Source organism: Lampetra planeri, chromosome 16 (assembly GCF_965212315.1).
Source record: "Lampetra planeri chromosome 16, kcLamPlan1.2.h2, whole genome shotgun sequence".
Taxonomy (NCBI): Eukaryota; Metazoa; Chordata; class Hyperoartia; order Petromyzontiformes; family Petromyzontidae; genus Lampetra; species Lampetra planeri.
In genome coordinates this window covers 8,049,709-8,076,629 of record NC_136122.1, presented here as the reverse complement: position 1 = coordinate 8,076,629, position 26,921 = coordinate 8,049,709, and the positions used below count along the sequence as shown (strand labels likewise).

Sequence of the window (26,921 nt, the reverse complement as noted above, 5' to 3'; positions counted from 1 at the left end):
ACGTACACACACGTGTGCGTGTGTCTGCGCGTGTGTGTCTATCATAAAGTGGACACAGCCTGTGTGTCTTATCGTGGGTCGATGAGCAACCGCCGATGATATGTGCTTAACCACTTTCTCAAAAACACTCAGTCGCCGATGCCGAATCCTTGCGAGACGTCACCTCCCGTGGAACAATCACGACACAAAAGCGTCGCAGCAATTCTGCGCGTGATATCTGCACACGAATGTTTGCCTTTGCCTGCAGTTAACAACGGAGGTAACAAGAATGCCACCGTTTTTTAAATCCCGGCCACCCGCCTTCTCGTACCCTTGATTGGTTCCACGCACGATTTGGTTTCGAATCGATATTTCGTCTGCAGATTCACTGCTCGGGTATTCATTGCGTACGTTGTGTGATTATGCGTCGACGCCCGACACCAGTGATGTGCATTGGTCCTGGGTAACCTTTAAGCGATGCGAGTTCAACTACGGTGAAGCTTGGTCGAGCTGAATGGAGTTCAAAAGAACTCACAACACACCTTCGTGAAATATCGCTCGGTTTGATCTTTCACGGAGCTCACGGTCCACCCTAAACCACGTCCTCACAAACCATCTGATGCACAAATAGCAGATTAAAAACTCTACAGCGGCGTGCGACTGAGGCCATCCAGAACACACCGTACAGCCGTATGACAGACGCGATGCCCCGATCCACAAATACGAAGTTGATACAATCACAGCTGTACACACCGCGACTGCCGACGCGGATGTCTGCTACCTTTGACCACCTGAATGTGAAATCGTACTCGTTGCTCTGCGTCGACATCAGCGGCCGTACGAAAGAAGAATAATGAGAAGATTGGCCCTGATCATTGTTTTTTTACCCTTCTATCTGGCAACAAAACTGACACCTTTTTTTACAAGGAGTCATGTTTGCATAGACCACAATACCTGCAGTCATAATGCAAACAAAAAACATAACTCTGATAATGTATGCAAAAATGAGTTGTTCGCCTTTTGGCGTCATCTGGTCCAACACCATGTGAGACTAGGCTCTTAGGAAAGCTGTCTCGGGTGTGGACCAATCAACTTCAAGGACAGTGCATACATTATCAGAGTTATGTTTTTTGTTTGCATTATGACTGCAGGTATTGTGGTCTATGCAAACATGACTCCTAGTAAAAAAAGGTGTCAGTTTTGTTGCCAGATAGAAGGGTAAAAAACCAATTATCATATTTTTTACTGGCAAATGAGGTTCCAATGGTGTAAAAGATTGGCCCTACTCTGTATGCCGACTGATTGACTAACGCGTGGATTGCGGGAGTTTGAGAGCCGCCCCTTACTGAGCAGAAGGAATCAGAGATTCCTCTTTTTCGTTCCACGTCGCCGTTACCGTGATCTCAGGATTGTTAAACGCTCCGGGGAGGAAGTCTCACCAGTAACGTGCACCCGGTGCCCATAAGCTTCAGAATCAGAAAGAATCAGAATCAGAAAGAGTTTTATTCGCCATGAAAGTTCGCACAGACAAGGAATTTACTTTGGCCGGAAGGTGCATACATTCAACATATAGGAATTTTAAATCTTAAATAAGTGCTTTACAAGTCTAACTATACTAAAGGTATAAGTCTAACTAATACTAGGTTATAACCAAATCTAGTTTGCGCGCACACAACTATCGGATTATCAGACGCACCCAAAGCGTTTGTTTTAAATGTACAAAGGAGGGGCGGGTGCGGTATAAAGGGAAAAGTGCGTCTTATAATCCGGTTATTACTACGATATAATATCGCGAGGCAATCGGAGGTAGGCGAGGTTTAATATGCAATTAAGCTCGGCGTCCCGACTCCTGATGACAACCGTCGTAGTCGAACCCGCTCGGCATTGCTCTGTGCGCACTGTCGCCCTCCATTCTCTTCCTCCTATGCACCGCAGAAGGGCCATCGTCCGAAACGTCGCCTCGTAAATGTATATATATATGTGTGTGTGTGTGCGGGTTCATTTTAAGGCCACGGCGTTATTGACGAATGTGTTTTTGGGTGGTTTCGTTAACCGTGCCTCGTGCACCGCCGCCAACGCAGCTTCGCAGATAAAAAAAACAAAATCATCATCATCCTCGTAAGCGTCCCGTCTACGATCGGTCGCCTGCTCGACCGAAGCTTATTTAAAAAAACCACGCCAGCGGCTGCTTTATTTCTACCCAACTCGAAACGTCGATAACGTTTGGCATTAATTGGTGGGTGGGTGACTTTTACTCGCACACGTCAACAGCTCATCGTCGGCTGATGTACAACCATCCCCGAAATGTCGACCCGGCGTGTTACAGATACGGTCGACACGTGAGCGCGCATCACGAACAAAAGCGTGCGTCATGGTAGCCAACGCTGTCACGATGTCCACACACCACCACCACCACCCCCATATCGCGTGTGCAGCGGGGAGCGGTGGCGCAGCGGTTAGCGCACTGCGCTACGAACCCCGGCGACCCGAATTTCTACTCCCGCTCACGACCATTTTTGTATGCATGTTGGGCTTCTTTCGCGCCGTACGTAGCCAACCTTGCTAATAACAGTGGCAATATCTGAACCGGTCCCGGGCCTCCCTTGGGTCGACTCAGCCGCAAATGAGTATCTTGTGCGGTGTGTATACCATAATCACCAGTGGTGATGTATAACATCATCACCAGTGGTGATGATGTTATACACACCGCACCAGATATACCCTCGTGTGCCGTGTCGGCCTGCATCGGTGCTACTCACTCACAGCACTTTGCCCCAACAGTCTGTTCAAGGCTATTCGGGGGATATTTGTCTTTGTGACAAGGGCCCCAACAGTCTGTTCAAGGCTATTCGGGGGATCTTTGTCTTTGTGGCAAGTGTCCCAACAGTCTGTTCAAGGCTATTCGGGGGATCATTGTCTTTGTGGAAAGGGTCCCAACAGTCTGTTCAAGGCTATTCGGGGGATCTTTGTCTTTGTGGAAAGGCTAACCTACACGCGCCCATGACGTCAGTCCGTCTTTTAATTGTTTTTCAATTAAAACCCAAAAAAAAACCACGCGACATTGTTGCCATGCACACTCTGCGTGTGCTGTTAGTGCTGTGCTCATGCGAGCTTGGTAATGTCTGCATTGCTCGATGTATGTGTGCATATTCCTACTCATTGCGTTAAAGCTGCAATGAGCGTGGGGGTTGTCTCTCTCTCCCTACGCACAACACAGCGGCTCTGCGTGGAACATCGCGTGTCCGATAGGAACAAACGTCATAGCGTTCAGTTGCAATCATCATTGTTATTTTTGACATATGCAATACGCGTGGGTTTAAACTGGCAGCAGTCGGTGATGATTCGCAAGCGATAGCGTAAGACGATGTCGTTGCATGAGCACGTGTATAAAGCCAGTGCCAGCAAGCTAAATAAATTAGCTTTATACGGCGTCTTTCAAAAACAATTCATTAAACGCTGAACAATTACGCAGCAGTATTGCGACCACATGAGAGAGAGGGAGGATAAGACAGAGGGGAGACTTGTATGAGTAGTAACAAACATGGGTGATGTGAGCAGGGAGAAGCGAAAGCAACATGGGACTTGAAGACATGTATTGAAAATATCATCAGAGGCGTGGAAAAAACAACTGATGAAAGCTCAACGAAGGAGCTCATCACGTGGAAATGTATAGCAGCCAAATACTCGAAACGCGTGACGTTGATTCTAAACGTGGAGGGAAAAACCGGAGGACCCGGAAAAAAAACCCCTCCGCGACCACGGGGAGAACACGCGAACTACAAATATACAGCAGCAGCAGGCGTCAGGGTCGGGATGGAACCCACGACCTCCTGTATACCAGGGTGAGGTAGTTAACATCTCATATCCACCGTGATGATGATGAGAGAGAGAGACACGCAAACTCCAAATATACAGCAGCAGCAGGCGTCAGGGTCGGGATCGAACCCACGACCTCCTGTATACCAGGCGAGGTAGTTAACATCTCATTGACACCGTGATGATGATGAGAGAGAGAGACACGCAAACTCCAAATATACAGCAGCAGCAGGCGTCAGGGTCGGGATCGAACCCACGACCTCCTGTATACCAGGCGAGGTAGTTAACATCTCATTGACACCGTGATGATGATGAGAGAGAGAGACACGCAAACTCCAAATATACAGCAGCAGCAGGCGTCAGGGTCGGGATGGAACCCACGACCTCCTGTATACCAAGCGAGGTAGTTAACATCTCCTAGACACCGTGATGATGATGAGAGAGAGAGACACGAAAACTCCAAATATACAGCAGCAGCAGCAGGCGTCAGGGTCGGGATGGAACCCACGACCTCCTGTATACCAAGCGAGGTAGTTAACATCTCCTAGACACCGTGATGATGATGAGAGAGAGAGACACGCAAACTCCAAATATACAGCAGCAGCAGCAGGCGTCAGGGTCGGGATGGAACCCACGACCTCCTGTATACCAGGCGAGGTAGTTAACATCTCCTAGACACCGTGGCGCTCATTATCTGTGCAAGAGTCATATTGAACAAATGCAAACGTTCTGATGTCGGAGAATTATGCAACGTATAATATATGTGTATGATTATCGATGTGATATAGTTGCAGTTAGGTCCACTTGTGAGATGCTGAAATGGTACTGAGTAACAACAGGCGTGATACAAAAAAAAGTGCGTTCTTGGTCTTAATAACAAAGTTGCTCACTGCGTAAATCTCAGCGTAAATGTATCAATATATACTTATATATAATAGAAACAGAAGGGGTATCGATGGTGATCGTAATAATAATAATCAACAGCGTCTTTGTCGATAGTATGTGGGGAGGGAGTTGATTGACCATAATTCACACTGGTCAGTGCAACGTTGGGCCTCGAGGGTTTGGCTCACACGACACTCGCTACGAATGTTCGTGGTGGTGGTGACCGGGAATCCAACTCAGGTTTCCGGGCTCCTAGAGCAGTGCTGCTCCTACCACGCCATCGCTCCATCACATCGTAAAACTAGCAGCGTTGCACACCGCGGACATATCCAAATAACGAGTGTGTTGTAGGTGTGCTCTTCACGGAAGGCGCACGCATTGCTTAACTGCGCAATGAAGACCATCGCTGTATTTAGTGTGTTTACATGTGGAATATAGTCACATGGTATACTGTTTGTTGTGGCCGTCAGTGGCATGTCGTGACATATAGGCAAAGATTACCTGAGTAATTCAGACGAGCTTTTAAATCATACGTATATATATATAAAAAACATGCTAGTTTGTTCAAAGATAAACCGGCATATGCAATTTATAACAGTTACGTGTACGAGTAGCTATTCATATTCAAAACAGATAGTAACTCATTTACGGATACAAATGTAATAATACTCTTCGTTTTTTTTTCGGTAAAGTCACGTCGGTAAAAATAAAAATGAAATAATAATAATAATAATAAATGAAAATAAATCAATTAAATCACGACGTTTCGAAGGCAACACAAGCTTCCTTCATCAGGTGTAAAAAGGCACAGCAAAATAACTGCTGTGCCTTTGTACACCTGATGAAGGAAGCTTGTGTTGCCTCCGAAACGTCGTGATTTAATTGATGTATTTTCATTTATTATTTTTTTTTTTAAATTTTACGTGACTTTACCGAAAAAACCTAAGAGTATGAATCCTTGCAGTCACGAAAGCTCCATAATCTAGAAATGTAATAATATTTTCTGCCATTGAATAGCGATGGATTTTAAGCCACGCGCCTGCCAATCCCAACTTTGCCACCCAAAGTTGACATTTGGGCTGAAAGAAAGTGGAGAGAGACGGGGCAGGAGGGTCAAAACAGTCTCGAGCCATCGAATAGCATCTACCCATGTAAATATGTTTGTGTTTGTGTGTGGGGAGTGGTAGTGTAGTGGTTAGCGCGCTGCACTACGGACCTGGCCACCCGAGTTCGATTCCCGCTCACGGCAAACACCAATGACGATTATCTGAACCGGTCCTGGGCCTCTCCTAGGTCGACTCAGCCTCAAATGAGTACCTGGTGCGGTGTGTAAACATCGCCACTAGGGAGACAAAGGCGGTCGGGCGTGGTGCTGGCCACTCACCCCCTCGTGTACCGTTCCGGCCTTCATAGGTGCTCGCTAACAGCACTTGCCCCTACAGTCTGTTAAGGCTATACGGGGGATCTTTGTGTGTGTATATAATGCGCTACAAACCCGTCGACCCGAGTTCTATGCCCGCTCACGGCCAACACCGGTGACGATTATCTGAACCGGTCTTGGGCTTCCCCGAAGGTCGACTCAGCCTCGAATCATCTCCACTAGGGAGACAAAGGCGGTCGGGCGTGGTGCTGGCCACCCACCCCGTCGTGTACCGTGCCGGCCTTCATAGGTGCTCGCTAACAGCACTTGCCCCAGCAGTCTGTTAAGGCTACACGGGGAGGGGCAATGCTTGTATGCTCCACACAAAGACAGAACACAATCTATGGTGCTTTTGTATTTACATATATATTGTAAAATGCCACAACATGATAGACGACGTATTATTTAGAAATTTTCAGGGAGCTTTATGAAAAAAAAAACTAAAAAGAAACACATACAAGCCTGACACTGCTGATGAGAAGTTGCATGTCGAAACCGATTCAGAGTTTGCTTGTCTTGAAGCCACGCTGGTAAAATGATGCACTGCAGGAAGGCCGTGATGGGTTGTCAAAGCTTGCTTATGTTTGTATTTATTTTGTTTAAGACATATAGAGCATGCCACTAAAACATTCACTCTAAAGAAGGGACTTGTATTTAAATTTGTTGTAAAATCCAAAAATAAACTATCATAACGCAGTCCATTGTGGGAAATCAGCGGTGGCCGTCTTATGGATGGACTGGCCCCGTCGTTGGAATGTGGAATTCCCTTACACACCTAGACATATATATATACACATGCTGCATCCCCAATGCGGGACCTTCCTGAGACAAATAAATAGTTGAGACTCAATAAGACTGAACTGAGTAAATACCAATAATACAAATATGCAGCTTTATCAATCCACTGCTGAGTGAACGCCTTGTGCGTTATGTTCACATAGCCATGTAAACAAGTGGTTGTACTTCTGCTGTTCCTGTTCTTATCACTGCCTAGCAGTCGCCTCCTTGCCTACGACATTGTAGCTTGTAGTTGGTTCTGGCTCGCCGATGACTCCTTATCAAGGCGAAACCTACACAGCAGCAGCCTCTTGCTCACATCCACTGCTGAACATATCAACGCATTGCTTAGAAGTACTGAGGTCCACTCTCTACATATCGAGAGCCAGTACGCGTGTTGGCGAACACAGCGTGCAAGCTGACGCATGTGCACACGAACGTGACCACGAAAATATATCGAGAACGACCGATACATGAACGCACAAAGACGAAACTGCATCTACCATGGGTGGAAAAAACCCGATTTTTCCAGCGGCAGGCATCGGGTTTTTTCTTTAATAGAATTAAACCCGATTTGGGGGAATTAAAACTTGGTTTAATGAATACGAAATTCTGATCCAAGGCTTAGGCTGCATCCTCGTCGGTGCTGCTATCGTACTCGGGGGGGGGGGCGTCGGGCACGGGGTAGTCGTAGAATTGTAGATTTGAAGCTGTCGTGACTGCAAGGATTCATACTCTTAGGTTTTTTTTATCGGTAAAGTCACGTAGGAATAAATAAATAAATAAAAATATTTAAAATAATAGAAATAAAATAATAAATCACGACGTTTCGGAGGCAACACACGCTGCCTTCATCAGGTGTAAAAAAAGTCGTATAATGCGGCGGGCAGGTTGGTCTTGATGAACACTCCACAATCGTGGGTGCCAGTGAGTTCCTTAGCTTGGAATGGATGAAGCCCATCGTTGAGAAGTGCGGTTCTGCAATTAGAACCAATTAAACCGGATTTCTCCCAATCTCAGATGATCGGGTTTAATATAAAAAGACAATTAAACCCGATTGTAAAAAAACCCGACTGTGCCACCCTTGGTCATGGCATCTCCACACCGCACGAGACATTTCCATTGATCTGACGTCAATGTCCACGTTCATAGCTGCTTCATATACAAAGATCCCCCGGGTAGCCTTCACAGACTGTCGGGGCAAGTGTTGTTAGCGAGTGGCACCTATAGAGGCCGGCACGACACACGAGGGGGTGGGTGGCCAACACCACGCCCGGCCGCCTTTGTCTCTCCGTGTGCTGATGATGTTCACGCAAACTGCATGCGACTCGATTGACGTCGCGAAGGAGCGAGATTAAGATAGGATGGCTAAAGTGCCGGATAATTATGGTTCCTTCAGAGTGGCCAGGTAGCAACTTGGTTGGACAGCGCATTGGTGCACGACAGACAAATAATCCCTGGTGGGCAGTGTGGAACCTGTTGTTCCTACCTGGATTATCATCCTAGTAGCACAAGCAGCTACATATGTCGTGGCTACGGGCCCCGCACTTTCAAGGGCCCCGCGCTAAATACTTTCGAGCGATCAATTGATTCTGCACTTGCTCTATTATTATAGTACTATACCGCCTTCGACTTTTATGAACGGCTGGGTGTTTAGGGTTAGCGATTTGTCGTATTATCTGGCCGTATAGCAAATGAAAAAATACAATTACTTTACTATACAAGTTAAACATTTGTGTTTTAATATTTACGTGTTTTATTTATTTAGGGCCCCTTTATGACGTCATATGCTGCAGGCCCCGCATGAGCTAATCCAGCACTGGGGGGCGTTGTCCAGGGGCGTTCGTCCGAGTTGAACCGGGAAATAAACCCAGGTAGAGGGTTTACTACTACTACCCTGTACTACTACTACAGTGTGTACTACTACTACTACTACAGTGTGTACTACTACTACACTGTACTACTACAGTGTGTACTACTACTACTACACTGTACTACTACTACAGTGTGTACTACTACTACTAGTATCACGTGTACTACTACTACTACAGTGTGTACTACTACTACAGTGTGTACTACTACTACACTGTACTACTACTACAGTGTGTACTACTACTACTACACTGTACTACTACTACAGTGTGTACTACTACTACTACAGTGTGTACTACTACTACTATCACGTGTACTACTACTACAGTGTGTACTACTACTACAGTGTGTACTACTACTACACTGTACTACTACTACAGTGTGTACTACTACTACTACACTGTACTACTACTACTGTGTGTACTACTACTACTACAGTGTGTACTACTACAGTGTGTATTGCTACTACTACAGTGTGTACTACTACTACTACAGTGTGTACTACTACTACTACAGTGTGTACTACTACTACTACAGTGTGTACTACTACTACAGTGTGTATTACTACTACTACAGTGTGTACTACTACTACTACAGTGTGTACTACTACTACTACATTGTGTACTACTACAGTGTGTATTGCTACTACTACAGTGTGTATTACTACTACTACAGTGTGTACTACTACTACTACTACAGTGTGTATTACTACTACTACAGTGTGTACTACTACTACTACAGTGTGTACTACTACAGTGTGTATTGCTACTACTACAGTGTGTACTACTACAGTGTGTATTACTACTACTACAGTGTGTACTACTACTACTACAGTGTGTACTACTACTACTACAGTGTGTACTACTACTACTACAGTGTGTACTACTACAGTGTGTATTGCTACTACTACAGTGTGTATTGCTACTACTACAGTGTGTACTACTACAGTGTGTACTACTACTACTACAGTGTGTATTACTACTACTACAGTGTGTACTACTACTACTACTACAGTGTGTATTACTACTACTACAGTGTGTACTACTACTACTACAGTGTGTACTACTACAGTGTGTATTGCTACTACTACAGTGTGTACTACTACAGTGTGTATTGCTACTACTACAGTGTGTACTACTACTACTACAGTGTGTACTACTACTACTACAGTGTGTACTACTACTACTACAGTGTGTACTACTACTACTACTACAGTGTGTATTACTACTACTACAGTGTGTACTACTACTACTACAGTGTGTACTACTACAGTGTGTATTGCTACTACTACAGTGTGTACTACTACAGTGTGTATTACTACTACTACAGTGTGTACTACTACAGTGTGTATTACTACTACTACAGTGTGTACTACTACAGTGTGTATTACTACTACTACAGTGTGTACTACTACAGTGTGTACTACTACTACTACAGTGTGTATTACTACTACTACAGTGTGTACTACTACAGTGTGTATTACTACTACTACAGTGTGTATTACTACTACTACAGTGTGTACTACTACAGTGTGTATTACTACTACTACAGTGTGTACTACTACAGTGTGTATTGCTACTACTACAGTGTGTACTACTACTACTACAGTGTGTACTACTACAGTGTGTACTACTACTACTACAGTGTGTACTACTACAGTGTGTATTACTACTACTACAGTGTGTACTACTACAGTGTGTATTACTACTACTACAGTGTGTACTACTACAGTGTGTACTACTACAGTGTGTACTACTACAGTGTGTACTACTACAGTGTGTATTACTACTACTACAGTGTGTACTACTACAGTGTGTATTACTACTACTACAGTGTGTACTACTACAGTGTGTACTACTACTACTACAGTGTGTATTACTACTACTACAGTGTGTACTACTACAGTGTGTATTACTACTACTACAGTGTGTATTACTACTACTACAGTGTGTACTACTACAGTGTGTATTACTACTACTACAGTGTGTACTACTACAGTGTGTATTGCTACTACTACAGTGTGTACTACTACAGTGTGTACTACTACTACTACAGTGTGTACTACTACAGTGTGTATTACTACTACTACAGTGTGTACTACTACAGTGTGTATTACTACTACTACAGTGTGTATTACTACTACTACAGTGTGTACTACTACTACTACAGTGTGTACTACTACTACTACAGTGTGTACTACTACAGTGTGTATTGCTACTACTACAGTGTGTACTACTACTACTACAGTGTGTATTACTACTACTACAGTGTGTACTACTACTACTACATTGTGTACTACTACTACTACAGTGTGTACTACTACTACTACATTGTGTACTACTACTACTACAGTGTGTACTACTACTACTACAGTGTGTACTACTACTACAGTGTGTACTACTACTACTACAGTGTGTATTACTACTACTACAGTGTGTACTACTACTACAGTGTGTACTACTACTACTACACTGTACTACTACTACAGTGTGTACTACTACTACTACTATCACGTGTACTACTACTACTACAGTGTGTACTACTACTACTACAGTGTGTACTACTACTACAGTGTGTATTACTACTACTACAGTGTGTACTACTACTACAGTGTGTACTACTACTACTACCCTGTACTACTACTACTACAGTGTGTACTACTACTACTACCCTGTACTACTACTACAGTGTGTACTACTACTACAGTGTGTACTACTACTACACTGTACTACTACTACAGTGTGTACTACTACTACTACACTGTACTACTACTACTGTGTGTACTACTACTACTACAGTGTGTACTACTACAGTGTGTATTGCTACTACTACAGTGTGTACTACTACTACTACAGTGTGTACTACTACTACTACATTGTACTACTACTACAGTGTGTACTACTACTACTACAGTGTGTACTACTACAGTGTGTATTGCTACTACTACAGTGTGTACTACTACTACTACAGTGTGTACTACTACTACTACACTGTACTACTACTACAGTGTGTACTACTACTACTACACTGTACTACTACTACTGTGTGTACTACTACTACTACAGTGTGTACTACTACAGTGTGTATTGCTACTACTACAGTGTGTACTACTACTACTACAGTGTGTACTACTACAGTGTGTATTGCTACTACTACAGTGTGTACTACTACTACTACAGTGTGTATTGCTACTACTACAGTGTGTACTACTACTACTACAGTGTGTATTGCTACTACTACAGTGTGTACTACTACTACTACAGTGTGTACTACTACAGTGTGTATTGCTACTACTACAGTGTGTACTACTACTACTACAGTGTGTATTACTACTACTACAGTGTGTACTACTACTACTACAGTGTGTACTACTACTACTACATTGTGTATTACTACTACTACAGTGTGTACTACTACTACTACAGTGTGTATTACTACTACTACAGTGTGTACTACTACTACTACAGTGTGTACTACTACTACTACAGTGTGTATTGCTACTACTACAGTGTGTACTACTACTACTACAGTGTGTATTACTACTACTACAGTGTGTACTACTACTACTACATTGTGTACTACTACAGTGTGTATTGCTACTACTACAGTGTGTACTACTACTACTACAGTGTGTATTACTACTACTACAGTGTGTACTACTACTACTACAGTGTGTACTACTACTACTACAGTGTGTACTACTACTACTACATTGTGTACTACTACTACTACAGTGTGTACTACTACTACTACAGTGTGTATTACTACTACTACAGTGTGTACTACTACTACTACAGTGTGTATTACTACTACTACAGTGTGTACTACTACTACTACATTGTGTACTACTACTACTACAGTGTGTACTACTACTACTACAGTGTGTATTACTACTACTACAGTGTGTACTACTACTACTACATTGTGTACTACTACTACTACAGTGTGTACTACTACTACTACATTGTGTATTACTACTACTACAGTGTGTACTACTACTACTACATTGTGTACTACTACTACTACAGTGTGTACTACTACTACTACAGTGTGTATTACTACTACTACAGTGTGTACTACTACTACTACAGTGTGTATTACTACTACTACAGTGTGTACTACTACTACTACAGTGTGTACTACTACTACTACAGTGTGTACTACTACTACTACAGTGTGTACTACTACAGTGTGTATTGCTACTACTACAGTGTGTACTACTACTACTACAGTGTGTACTACTACTACTACAGTGTGTACTACTACTACTACAGTGTGTACTACTACTACTACAGTGTGTACTACTACTACTACAGTGTGTACTACTACTACTACAGTGTGTACTACTACTACTACAGTGTGTACTACTACTACTACAGTGTGTACTACTACTACTACATTGTGTACTACTACTACTACAGTGTGTACTACTACTACTACAGTGTGTACTACTACTACTACAGTGTGTACTACTACTACTACAGTGTGTACTACTACTACTACAGTGTGTACTACTACTACTACAGTGTGTACTACTACTACTACATTGTGTACTACTACTACTACAGTGTGTACTACTACTACTACAGTGTGTACTACTACTACTACAGTGTGTACTACTACAGTGTGTACTACTACTACTACAGTGTGTATTACTACTACTACAGTGTGTACTACTACAGTGTGTATTACTACTACTACAGTGTGTACTACTACTACTACAGTGTGTATTACTACTACTACAGTGTGTACTACTACTACTACAGTGTGTACTACTACTACTACATTGTGTACTACTACTACTACAGTGTGTACTACTACTACTACTACAGTGTGTACTACTACTACTACAGTGTGTACTACTACTACTACAGTGTGTACTACTACTACTACAGTGTGTATTACTACTACTACAGTGTGTACTACTACAGTGTGTATTGCTACTACTACAGTGTGTATTACTACTACTACAGTGTGTACTACTACTACTACAGTGTGTATTACTACTACTACAGTGTGTACTACTACAGTGTGTATTACTACTACTACAGTGTGTACTACTACAGTGTGTATTACTACTACTACAGTGTGTACTACTACAGTGTGTACTACTACTACTACAGTGTGTATTACTACTACTACAGTGTGTACTACTACAGTGTGTATTACTACTACTACAGTGTGTATTACTACTACTACAGTGTGTATTGCTACTACTACAGTGTGTACTACTACAGTGTGTATTACTACTACTACAGTGTGTACTACTACTACTACAGTGTGTATTACTACTACTACAGTGTGTACTACTACTACTACAGTGTGTATTGCTACTACTACAGTGTGTACTACTACTACTACTACAGTGTGTACTACTACTACTACAGTGTGTACTACTACTACTACAGTGTGTACTACTACTACAGTGTGTATTACTACTACTACAGTGTGTACTACTACTACAGTGTGTACTACTACTACTACAGTGTGTACTACTACTACAGTGTGTACTACTACTACTACAGTGTGTACTACTACTACTACAGTGTGTACTACTACTACTACAGTGTGTACTACTACTACTACAGTGTGTACTACTACTACTACAGTGTGTACTACTACTACTACAGTGTGTACTACTACTACTACTACTGTGTGTACTACTACTACTACAGTGTGTACTACTACTACTACAGTGTGTACTACTACTACAGTGTGTACTACTACTACTACAGTGTGTACTACTACTACTACAGTGTGTACTACTACTACTACAGTGTGTATTACTACTACAGTGTGTACTACTACTACTACAGTGTGTACTACTACTACTACAGTGTGTACTACTACTACTACAGTGTGTACTACTACTACTACAGTGTGTACTACTACTACTACAGTGTGTACTACTACTACTACTACTGTGTGTACTACTACTACTACAGTGTGTACTACTACTACTACAGTGTGTACTACTACTACAGTGTGTACTACTACTACTACAGTGTGTACTACTACTACTACAGTGTGTACTACTACTACTACAGTGTGTATTACTACTACAGTGTGTACTACTACTACTACAGTGTGTACTACTACTACTACAGTGTGTACTACTACTACTACAGTGTGTACTACTACTACAGCGTGTACTACTACTGTACTACTACAGTGATGTGTGTACTACCTACGACACATGTATACAGTATTACTATTTACGCGATCTAACTATATTATGGATATTGTTTGCGAAAGCCTCTGTCTTGAACTTCTTTCGCACCGTACGTAGCCATTGCATTTGAACAGAATGTAAAAATAAAATCACCAATGATTCAATAAGAAAAGATAAAAACACGTATCCTGGGTACCCTTTCCATTCGGCGGCATCTCATCATCACCATTAATATTATCATTGTTAATTGTTGAATTACTAATATCATAAGTCAAGAATGTGCGTGTCCCGCGCGTGACGTCACTCCACATGCCACACCCCTCATTAATAATCATGAGCTAGTGACGTCACTCCAACATGGGGCAACCACCCTCCTCATTAATTATCATGAGAGGGTGACGTCACTCCAACATGGGGCAACCACCCTACTCATTAATTATCATGAGAGGGTGACGTCACTCCAACATGGGGCAACCACCCTCCTCATTAATAATCATGAGAGGGTGACGTCACTCCAACATGGGGCAACCACCCTACTCATTAATAATCATGAGAGGGTGACGTCACTCCAACATGGGGCAACCACCCTACTCATTAATAATCATGAGAGGGTGACGTCACTCCAACATGGGGCAACCACCCTACTCATTAATAATCATGAGAGGGTGACGTCACTCCAACATGGGGCAACCACCCTACTCATTAATAATCATGAGCTAGTGACGTCACTCCAACATGGGGCAACCACCCTACTCATTAATAATCATGAGCTAGTGACGTCACTCCAACATGGGGCAACCACCCTACTCATTAATAATCATGAGAGGGTGACGTCACTCCAACATGGGGCAACCACCCTACTCATTAATAATCATGAGAGGGTGACGTCACTCCAACATGGGGCAACCACCCTACTCATTAATAATCATGAGAGGGTGACGTCACTCCAACATGGGGCAACCACCCTCCTCATTAATTATCATGAGAGGGTGACGTCACTCCAACATGGGGCAACCACCCTACTCATTAATAATCATGAGAGGGTGACGTCACTCCAACATGGGGCAACCACCCTACTCATTAATAATCATGAGAGGGTGACGTCACTCCAACATGGGGCAACCACCCTCCTCATTAATTATCATGAGAGGGTGACGTCACTCCAACATGGGGCAACCACCCTACTCATTAATAATCATGAGCTAGTGACGTCACTCCAACATGGGGCAACCACCCTACTCATTAATAATCATGAGCTAGTGACGTCACTCCAACATGGGGCAACCACCCTACTCATTAATAATCATGAGAGGGTGACGTCACTCCAACATGGGGCAACCACCCTACTCATTAATAATCATGAGAGGGTGACGTCACTCCAACATGGGGCAACCACCCTACTCATTAATAATCATGAGCTAGTGACGTCACTCCAACATGGGGCAACCACCCTACTCATTAATAATCATGAGCTAGTGACGTCACTCCAACATGGGGCAACCACCCTCCTCATTAATAATCATGAGCTAGTGACGTCACTCCAACATGGGGCAACCACCCTCCTCATTAATAATCATGAGCTAGTGACGTCACTCCAACATGGGGCAACCACCCTCCTCATTAATAATCATGAGCTAGTGACGTCACTCCAACATGGGGCAACCACCCTACTCATTAATAATCATGAGAGGGTGACGTCACTCCAACATGGGGCAACCACCCTACTCATTAATAATCATGAGAGGGTGACGTCACTCCAACATGGGGCAACCACCCTACTCATTAATAATCATGAGCTAGTGACGTCACTCCAACATGGGGCAACCACCCTCCTCATTAATTATCATGAGAGGGTGACGTCACTCCAACATGGGGCAACCACCCTACTCATTAATAATCATGAGAGGGTGACGTCACTCCAACATGGGGCAACCACCCTACTCATTAATAATCATGAGCTAGTGACGTCACTCCAACATGGGGCAACCACCCTACTCATTAATAATCATGAGCTAGTGACGTCACTCCAACATGGGGCAACCACCCTCCTCATTAATAATCATGAGAGGGTGACGTCACTCCAACATGGGGCAACCACCCTCCTCATTAATAATCATGAGAGGGTGACGTCACTCCAACATGGGGCAACCACCCTCCTCATTAATAATCATGAGAGGGTGACGTCACTCCAACATGGGGCAACCACCCTACTCATTAATAATCATGAGCTAGTGACGTCACTCCAACATGGGGCAACCACCCTCCTCATTAATAATCATGAGCTAGTGACGTCACTCCAACATGGGGCAACCACCCTCCTCATTAATAATCATGAGAGGGTGACGTCACTCCACATGCCACACCCCTAATTAATTATCATGAGCGGATGACGTCACTGTACATGGAGCTCCCTCCCTCATCAATAATCAGGAGCTAATGACGTCACTCAAGTGGACCCCACCCCCTCATTAATAATCATGAGCGGGTCATTATTTTCGTTTGAATATTTCAGATAAACTGCCTTGGACATGGCTATAGGCTTAGTTATCATCATTAGTATTACCACCATTCATTGTTGTCGCCAGTCACATTGTTACACATGTACCTGCACTGCTACACGCAGGTCTCCCTTGATAAAGGGGTCGTCCATAAATGACGTCACGCGATTTTGGACGATTTTTGACCCTCCCCGCCCCTCGTCACACGGCGTCACAAAAAGTCAGACCTCCCCTCAAATGACGTCACAAAGCTCTGCCCCCCCCCCCCCAAAACCATGACTCCATTTTGAAAATAAAACATGCTTCAAATCGCTTTAAACTATTTCATTGTAGTGCGTATTTAACGTGCCGCTGCACTCTGATGTTGCAGGAGTGTTGTTATAACAATTAGTGTTGTTATAAACAATTCTATATTTATTGATTTAAAGCTTTCGTGACTGCAGGGATTTATATTATTGGTTCTTTCGGTAAAGTCACGTAGAAGGGAAATAATAAAATAATATTAATATAAAATAGTATGTAATTCTATATTTATTTAAAGTTGCGCATTTTGATGTGAAGTCACATTTCTCAACCCCCCTCCCCCCTCGTCACACATCGTCACAAATGTCTGACCCCCCCCTCCCCCCTAGGTGCGTGACGTCATTTATGGACGGCCCCTACACATGTGCCTGCACTGCCTGGCCCAGGTCTCCCTTGACAAAGTGACGAGTATCACGACTGCTCAAGCTCCCGAGTTTGTTGCTAGACAGCTCTCACCCCCCCGCCACGCCCGACATATATTAGCAGTACTCCTCGGTGTTTTCGGTAAAGCCACGTATGTGAAAAATTACAATTAATAAAAGTAAAATAAAATAAAAATCACGACGTTTCGGAGGCAACACAAGCCTCCGTCTTCAGGTGGAACCGTCACAGCACGATTGCTGTATCGAGTGAGAGAAATTCGAAACGTCGTGATTTTTATTTTATTTTTATTTTACTTTTATTAATTTTAATTTTTCACCTACGTGACTTTACCGAAAAACCTAGGAGTATGAATCCTTGCAGTCACGAAAGCTTCAAATCTAGAACATATTAGCGGGTTTCACTGCGCGTTGTTCAACGCGACTGACGTCCGATGTGCAGCGAAACGTCGGACAACCACGCGATAACAAACCGAAACACAAGGATAAGACAAAGATCCCCCGTATAGCCTTAACAGACCTTTGGTGCAAGTGCTGTTAGCGAGCAGCACCTATGAAGGCCGGCATGGTACACGAGAGCGTGCGTGGCCAGCACCACGCCCGACCGCCTTTGTCTCCCCAGTGGCGATGTTGTTGCACACAGCACCAGGTACTCATTTGAGACCGAGTCAACCTAGGGGAGGCCCAGGACCGGTTCAGATAATCGCCACCGGTGTTGGCCGTGAAGCTTGAATCGAACCCGAGTGGTCAGCTCCCCCACACACACAACGGGGAGAGAGAGCTGCAACTTTAACACCAACGAGTTTTCGAATTCAAATTTCTTTTCCCCGTTACCTCCATCGATTGCATCCCCACCCAGCCCCCCACCACCCCAGCCCCCTAGCCCCCCAGCCCCCCACCGTGCCCTTACCTGCACTCTCGCCTCCGTGAGATCCGTGCGCAATGCGAGCTGCTCTCGTGCGTACACGTCCGGGTAGTGGGTCTTCTGGAAGACCTTCTCCAGCTCCTCGAGCTGGTAGCTCGTGAAGGTGGTGCGGTTTCGTCTCTTCTTGGCCGCCTTGACGCCAGGCGCGCCCCCCCCTCCGTCTCGCTCGGACACCGATTCGCCGCTCGACTTGTCCGGGGAATCCTTGAGCGACGACTGCTTGAGAGCCAGGTACGAGGAGGCGTCCATCGTTGTCGACTGGTTCATGGCCGAGAGATCTGGTGGTGGTGGTGGTGGTTGAGGTGGTGGTGGAGGTGGTTGAGGTGGTGGCGGTGGTGGTGGAGGTGGTTGAGGTGGTGGTGGTGGAGGTGGAGGTGGTGGAGGTGGTTGAGGTGGTGGTTGAGGTGGTGGTGGAGGTGGTTGAGGTGGTGGTGGTGGAGGTGGTGGAGGTGGTGGTGGTGGAGGTGGTGGACGTGGTGGAGGTGGTTGAGGTGGTGGTGGAGGTGGTCGAGGTGGTGGTGGTGGAGGTGGTGGAGGTGGTGGAGGTGGTGGAGGTGGTTAAGGTGGTGGTGGAGGTGGTGGAGGTGGTTGAGGTGGTGGTGGAGGAGGTGGTTGAGGTGGTGGTGGAGGTGGTGGAGGTGGTTGAGGTGGAGGTGGTGGTTGAGGTGGTGGTGGTGGAGGTGGTTGAGGTGGTGGTGGTGGTGGTGGCGAGGAGGAAGAGGCGACACGAGAGGAGGGGGAGTGGGGTGGGGGGGAGAGACGTTGTAAGCTGGACATTTACTTACGTCTGAGAGGCAACGATTGCACAGTCCACTGGTGATAAAACAGGAATAGGCTCTTTATATAATTCACGGGTAACGGCAGTCAACAAGGCAGACTTGTTCACCGGTGGCGAGTTCTTGGCGCTCATCAGCAAGCCATTAATTCGTTGGTTACGCAAATTTGCCAGCGTGCGGACCTACAGGTGTTATGAATTCGAATGCGGCATTGCAAACAACAGAACGCATGGATGGATACGTACACACGGTCAAACCGGGCAAATATCCACAACAGCCAACTCCTACAAGATTGGCCGTTTCCTCTTGTCCGTGCTGTGTTCAACTACCCCGTTATTGATTGCAGGATGCAAGCCTCATTGTTTTCCTCCTTATTTCTTGGTATTGCCCTGTCCTGGAACGACCGCCCATCTCGTCTCTGGTCCAAGTCACCCACGAATTTGCTGAATTCAAAACGCGTTCGTCGTTTCGTTTCACTCAAATCTGCGTCGCAATCGTTCGTTGCTTCTCGGTTGGCCGCTCCGAGTGAGTTACGGGCCGCTGATCTTCTAACTCGTTGAGCGTGGCGGGAATATCGATCTAATTTTGGCAACAATCAATCAATCAAGCCTTTATTTCTATAGCGCTATTTCGTTGCAAAGGATGCCATTCAAAGTGTTGTACAGATATAATAACAAAAAAGATTAAATCACAAGAAGAATAAAAGCAATTTCCATGCAAAACAAAATTGCATTATAATAAATTGCTGTCGAAGGACGTATTAAAAAAAGAACACTATACAATAATCTTAAGTAAAAGCAAGTTTTTAAAAGGTGAGCTTTTTAGATGGAACTTAAAATCGCTTAATAATTGCTGAAGCCATCAAGATCCCCTTGGCAGGCTGTTCCACAGGCGATGACCACGCACACTCAAAGCCGGACAACTGGTGGCTGCTGCTACGTGCGACTGATTGGGCTTGTCGCGGTGGATGCTGAAAAGGCTCTTCGAGTGGTGTTTTCGTGGTTGTACCGCGTCGTGTTCGTCGTGATGGCCGTCGTTTCGCGACACGTGGAAACGAATACCGCACGAAGCCGCTTCGAACAACGCGCGGTGCGACGTGGAAACACGACGGAAGAGATTTTTTATTTAAAGCTTTCGTGACTGCAGGGATTCATATTCTTGGTTATTTCGGTAAAGTCATCACGTAGAAGAGAAATAATAAAATAATATAAATATAAAACAATAAAAATTCTAACGACGTTTCGACTGCAACACAAGCAATCATCATCACCAGGTGTGAAATCCACAGCAAGAAAATTTGAAAAAAAGGACGGAAGAGCTTCGCTCGTGGCGCAAGTTCGGTGTCAATGCTGCGATTGACAAGGGCTCAGGGCGAGAGACATTTCATCGTCACGAGTCTCATCATCGCCACTTCATCATCATCATCATCAGCAGCAGCAGCAGTTGCTGACCCCGCTTGTGACAGTGACCTTTGGAGAGTGCTCGACGTGAGAAGACGCGTGGGACAGGACCACGTGGCCCTGTTACTGCTGCTGCTACTGCTGCTGCTGATACTGCTACTGCTGCTGCTATAACAAGTGGCGCTAACGTGACGAGACCGCGGCTGGCTCTGACAGTCGAGACGTGTTCAGTGTCAACTCAGTGGCAGGCGGGGGCAGAGGAGGTCGCGAAGGGGGTCGCATTGGAGAAAAGTGTCTCAGCCAAGGGGTTAACAAATGTTGCCATCGCTCGCGTGGCTAGAAGGGTGGTGGGGTAGGGGGGGGGTAAAACGCGCAGACCTCTCTCCCTCTTTCTCTCGCCACCTCGTTAAGTAGCTCAAGCGCAGGATGCGTGTTTTTTTTGGAGGCGTTCGGTTTAAGCGGAGGGAAAATAAAAAACACATTAATATTGCACAAGCTTGGCGGAATTTTGAAATTAAATGCCGTCCGTGCAATGTAAGCAAACAGCGAGTTGCTCGCTATTAATGAACGAACGCACACACACACACACACACGCGCGTATCGTGTTCAACATGTATAAGACGTGAATGATTATTGTTGCAATTCTTATTGTGGATTATTTTACACGGGAAATCCTCAATGAGTCTCAATACTCGGTGAGCAAGAGGGTCCTTCCGCATTGCGTTGTTGAGCTAAGATGATTCATTCATCAGCGCGCGGCACTCTTTACGCAGATTCGCTATTAAAGCGATGTTAGTCTCCCCCCCACCCACCCCGTTTGACCATTCCAGTGTTCCCAATCACGACTGATACCGCATTAACCTCTCGCTAAAAAACAACAACAACGGTGGGCGTTTGCTGTTCTCGATTGAAAATGTTCAATTCGAACACCGCTCGCATGTGGCCGGAGTAGCTGACTGTGAAGGTTTGAACGTCACGCTCCCCTCCTGTGTCCCGATAAGAAATCGTATTCTTCACAGGCGCGTCGATGTTACGTTGGGAATATTGCCTCTTCGTTGTTTTATTTTTTTTAAACGCGAAACTTCGGCAACAGCACGGACAACAACAACAAAAAAACTCACGCCTCGACTGCTTCGGGACAGATTTTCAACGCAGTCGTGGGTGCATCTCAGTGCTCAGCGGCACATAAAAATTCCCGCTCTGCCCGCCTGCCATCGCAACCCAAGTTTCATAAATAACCTTCGCCCGTTGACTGCGTAATGCGTCAAAATAACGTTGCAGCAAGGTCCTGTATGGTGTATAATTCGCGTATTACATATACACCCACAGTTTATCATTTGTATTGTCTGAGCGCGGAACGCAAATACGAAGTTACCCTCCTCCCCGTGTTGCCTGAACGGTGGTGTGACGGCATGTGCGTCTATGAAGTCCGGCACGGCACACGAGGGGGTGGGTGGCCAGCACTATTCCCGACCACCTTTGTCTCCCCAGTGGCGATGTTTACACACAGCACCAGGTACTCATTTGAGGCTGAGTCGCTGAACACATACGCGCTTAATATCATGAACGTGTTTATATATATATACGTATCACCTAACACGCGACATGCACCTTTGCGAGATTCCAGTTGTGTCATCAACTCTATGGCGTTACAATATCAGTCGGTCGGCCGAGCTTGGTGATGGCTCTCACGCTTACGCCAAAATGCTGGAAAGAAAGTCTGTAATGAAAGCAAGAGCCTCTCGTGATTTCTCTGTTTTTGTTTGACACTCTTGAGAAATGTCGAGCCATTCATTCGCCGCAAAAAAATAACGTAAACCACGCCACCGCCGGTTCTGTACACCCGTGCATCTTAGACTGAAGATGACACGCCAAGTGAGATGGGGCATGTGTAAGAGGCAGTGATTCATACAGAATGCACGCGCGTTGTGAGTGGTGTGTGTGTGCTCCGTGCGTGAGTGGTGTGTGTGTGTGAGTGATGTGTGAGTGGTGTGTGTGTGAGTGGTGTGTGTGCTATGTGTGAGTGGTGTGTGCGTGTGCTCCGTGTGTGTGAGTGGTGTGTGTGTTACGTGTGTGTGGTGTGTATGTTAGTGTGAGTGGTGTGTGTGTGTGTGGTGTGTGTGTGTGAGTGCTGTGTGTGTGTGAGTGTGCTCCGTGTGAGTGGGGTGTGTGTGGTGTGTGTGAGTGAGTGGTGTGTGTATGTGGTGTATGTGTGGTGTGTATGTGTGGTGTGTGTGTGTGAGTGGTGTGTGTGTGAGTGGTGTGTGTGTGTGTGGTGTGTGTGTGTGAGTGGTGTGTGTGGTGTGTGTGTGAGTGGTGTGTCTGTGTGAGTGGTGTGTGTGTGAGTGGTGTGTGTGTGAGTGGTGTGTGTGTGAGTGGTGTGTGTGTGAGTGGTGTGTGTGTGAGTGGTGTGTGTGTGGGGGGTGTGTGTGTGAGTGGTGTGTATGTGTGAGTGGTGTGTGTGTGTGAGTGGTGTGTGTGGTGTGTGTGTGTGAGTGGTGTGTGTGTGTAAGTGGTGTGTGTGTGAGTGCTGTGTGTGTGTGAGTGGTGTGTGTGTGAGTGCTGTGTGTGTGAGTGGTGTGTGTGTGAGTGGTGTGTGTGTGAGTGGTGTGTGTGTGTGAGTGGTGTGTATGGTGTTTGTGTGTGAGTGGTGTGTGTGTGTGCTTCGTGTGACTGCTGTGTGTGTTCTACGTGTGTGTGTGTGCTACGTGTGAGCGGTGTCTGTGTGTGTGTGCTACGTGTGAGCAAGGTGTGTGTGTGTGGTGTGAGTGGTGTGTGTGTGTGTGTGTGCTACATGTGACTGGTGTGTGTGTGTGAGTAGTGTGTGTGAGTGGTGTGTGTGAGTGGTGTGTGTGTGAGTGGTGTGTGAGTGGTGTGTGTGAGTGATGTGTGTGTCAGTGATGTGTGTGTGCTACGTGTGTGTGTATGCTGCGTGTGTGTGAGTGGTGTATGTGTGAGTGGTGTGTGTGTGTGTGCGAGTGGTGTGTGTGCTACGTGTGTGCGAGTGGTGTGTGTGTGTGTAAGTGGTGTGTGTGGTGTGTGTGAGTGGTGTGTGTGTCGTGTGTGTGTGAGTGGTGTGTGTGTGAGTGGTGTGTGGTGTGTGTGTGTGTGCTACGTGTGTGTGTGGTGTGTGTGTGCTATGTGTGAGTGGTGTGTGTGCTGTGTGTGTGTGTGCTATGTGTGAGTGGTGTGTGTGCTGTGTGTGTGTGTGCTACGTGTGTGTGTGTGCTACGTGTGTGAGTGGTGTGTGTGCTACGTGTGGGTGTGTGAGTGGGGTGTGTGTGTGTGTGCTACGTGTGTGTGTGCTACGTATGTGTGTGTGAGTGGTGTGTGTGAGTGGTGTGTGTGTGCGCTCCGTGTGTGAGTGCTACGTGTGTGTGCTACGTGTGTGTTTGTGCTACACGATGCTGCTCTCTTGTTGCGTAACGCAACGGTGGTTACCGGTCGAGTCGCACGGCTCCGTCGCCTACTTTGTGCACTAAGTTTCGTGCCACCGCTCTAACGCGTGCGCCGCGACTCTCGCTGCAGCTATGAGTCGCCTTCAAAGCAATAACATAACGCGCAGAGAACAACATGTGGTAAGCGTTACGGGCGTGGAGAAAAAAAAAAGAGGTTCTTCAAACGCACACACACATACGCACACACGCGCGCATACACGCACACACAAACACACACACGCATAATAACACACGCACGCACACACGCACGCACACACGCACATACACGCACGCGCACACACGCGCACACACGCGCACACACACGCACACACACACGCGCACACACACACACGCGCACACACACACGCGCGCACACACACACACGCGCACACACGCACACACACAGGCACACACGCGCACACACGCACACACTCACGCACACACACGCACATACGCCCACACACACACGCACATACGCCCACACACACACGCAAGCATACACACGCACACAAACACACACACACACACAAACACACACACGCACACAAACACACACACGCACATACACGCACACACACACAGGCACACACGCACACACGCGCACATACACACACGCACACACGTACACACACGCACACACGCACACACACGCACACACACACCCGCACACACACACACACACGTACACACACACACACTTACACACACACGCACACACACACACAAACCCGCACACACACACGTACACGCATGCACACACACACGCACACACACGCACACACACAGGCACATACACACGCACACACACACGCGCACACACAGACACACACACGTACACACACACACGCACACACACGCGCGCACACAAATACACACACACACTCACACACGCACACACACGCACACACACACGCGCACACAAATACACACACACACGCACACAAACGTACACACACACACTTACACACACACAACACACACACACTTACACACGCACACACACGCACCACACACACACGCACCACACACACCACACACACGCACCACACACACACGGACCACACACACACGCACCAGACACACACACACACACGCGTACACACGCACTTACACACACACACACACTTACACACACACACATGCACACACACACTTACACACACACACACTTACACACACACTTACACACACACATAAACTTACTTGCAGTGGCGCACGAGTCGGGTAACGGTCGAGAGGAGGACGATGTCAGCTGCACGGAGTTGAGAACGCACAGATCTTCTCGACACTGCATCTAAAAGCCGACGGCGGGCACCACGGCCACGAACTCAAACTTCTCCCTGAATGTCTGCCTCTGCGGCGAGCAAGAACTCCCCCCCCCCACACACAACCCTTCCCCACTTCGTATTGCACGGAGCGCTACAGAACAAATCTGCGCTGACTTCACTTCGCGGTCGAGCGTTTGAGCCGTACTTCTCAAGTCGTGAAAAACGCTGTCTCTGTCTCTCTTCCTCCTCGTCTGTCTCTCTCGCTCTCTCTGTGCCTGGCTGTGCGAGCCAAGACTCTGCTGCTGCTGCTGTAGAGCAAGGCTGCGTTGCAGCAGGCCGTACCCAACAGGCACAGGAGGGACAGGGGTGGGTGGGTTGGTGGGTTTGCTGTCTTCGTATTAATAACGCACGCGTGCGCACGCCGCGGTACCGCTGCGACTGAGGCAATGCAGTCGCGGTGCTGCTGAGCTATTGAAGGGGGCGACCTCCGGGCCAGCCTATCTGATGCGAGGGATCGGAGATGTCATCTCCTGCTCTGCGTCAGGCCACGAATCGCTGCCGGCCCTTCCACGCACCGCCGCATATATCCGAGCAAGCGCGGCCCCGGGAGAAATCAGCCCTCCTCAATTAAATTTCACCCAGAGTTTGCAGAAAAAAAAAACTTTGGCACATTTTTGGTTTCTCCTCCTCCTCCTACTCTTCCTCCTCCTCCTCGTCTTATTCTCGCCCCCACCTCCTTTGCCCGCCCTCGTCCTCCCCTCCCTTCGTCCCTCCTCCCTCCACCTCCCTCCCTCCACCACCTCCTCCTCCCTCTCTCTAGCACCATGCTCCTCCGCCCTCTCTCTCGCTCTCAGTGCCTCTTACTTTGTGCTGTGTTGTTGCTCTCTCTCTGTGTGTGCGCACGTCGAAAGCAAATCGCGGAGCCTCCGTTTCTTGGCACAAGCAGTGTCGGGGGGGGGGGGTGCACAGCAATCGCAGTGGCTCCCCGCACCCCGCAGAAACGCAGAAGCGTC

General features: G+C 46.4%; 1 protein-coding gene across 2 annotated transcripts in view; it reads right to left on the bottom strand.

The window, feature by feature from the left end:
* ALX4 (ALX homeobox 4) overlaps positions 1-26,459 on the bottom strand; it is a 60,169-nt gene extending 33,710 nt beyond the window's left edge. For both annotated transcript variants that reach the window (XM_078601477.1, XM_078601478.1), the window contains exons 1-2: positions 25,844-26,459; positions 19,013-19,305 (exon numbers count right to left, since the gene is read on the bottom strand). In XM_078601477.1, coding sequence (XP_078457603.1) covers positions 19,013-19,305; positions 25,844-25,934 — 384 coding nt within the window. In that variant the 5' untranslated portion in view covers positions 25,935-26,459. The remainder of the gene's footprint in view (positions 1-19,012; positions 19,306-25,843) is intronic.
* Positions 26,460-26,921: the final 462 nt, after the last annotated feature.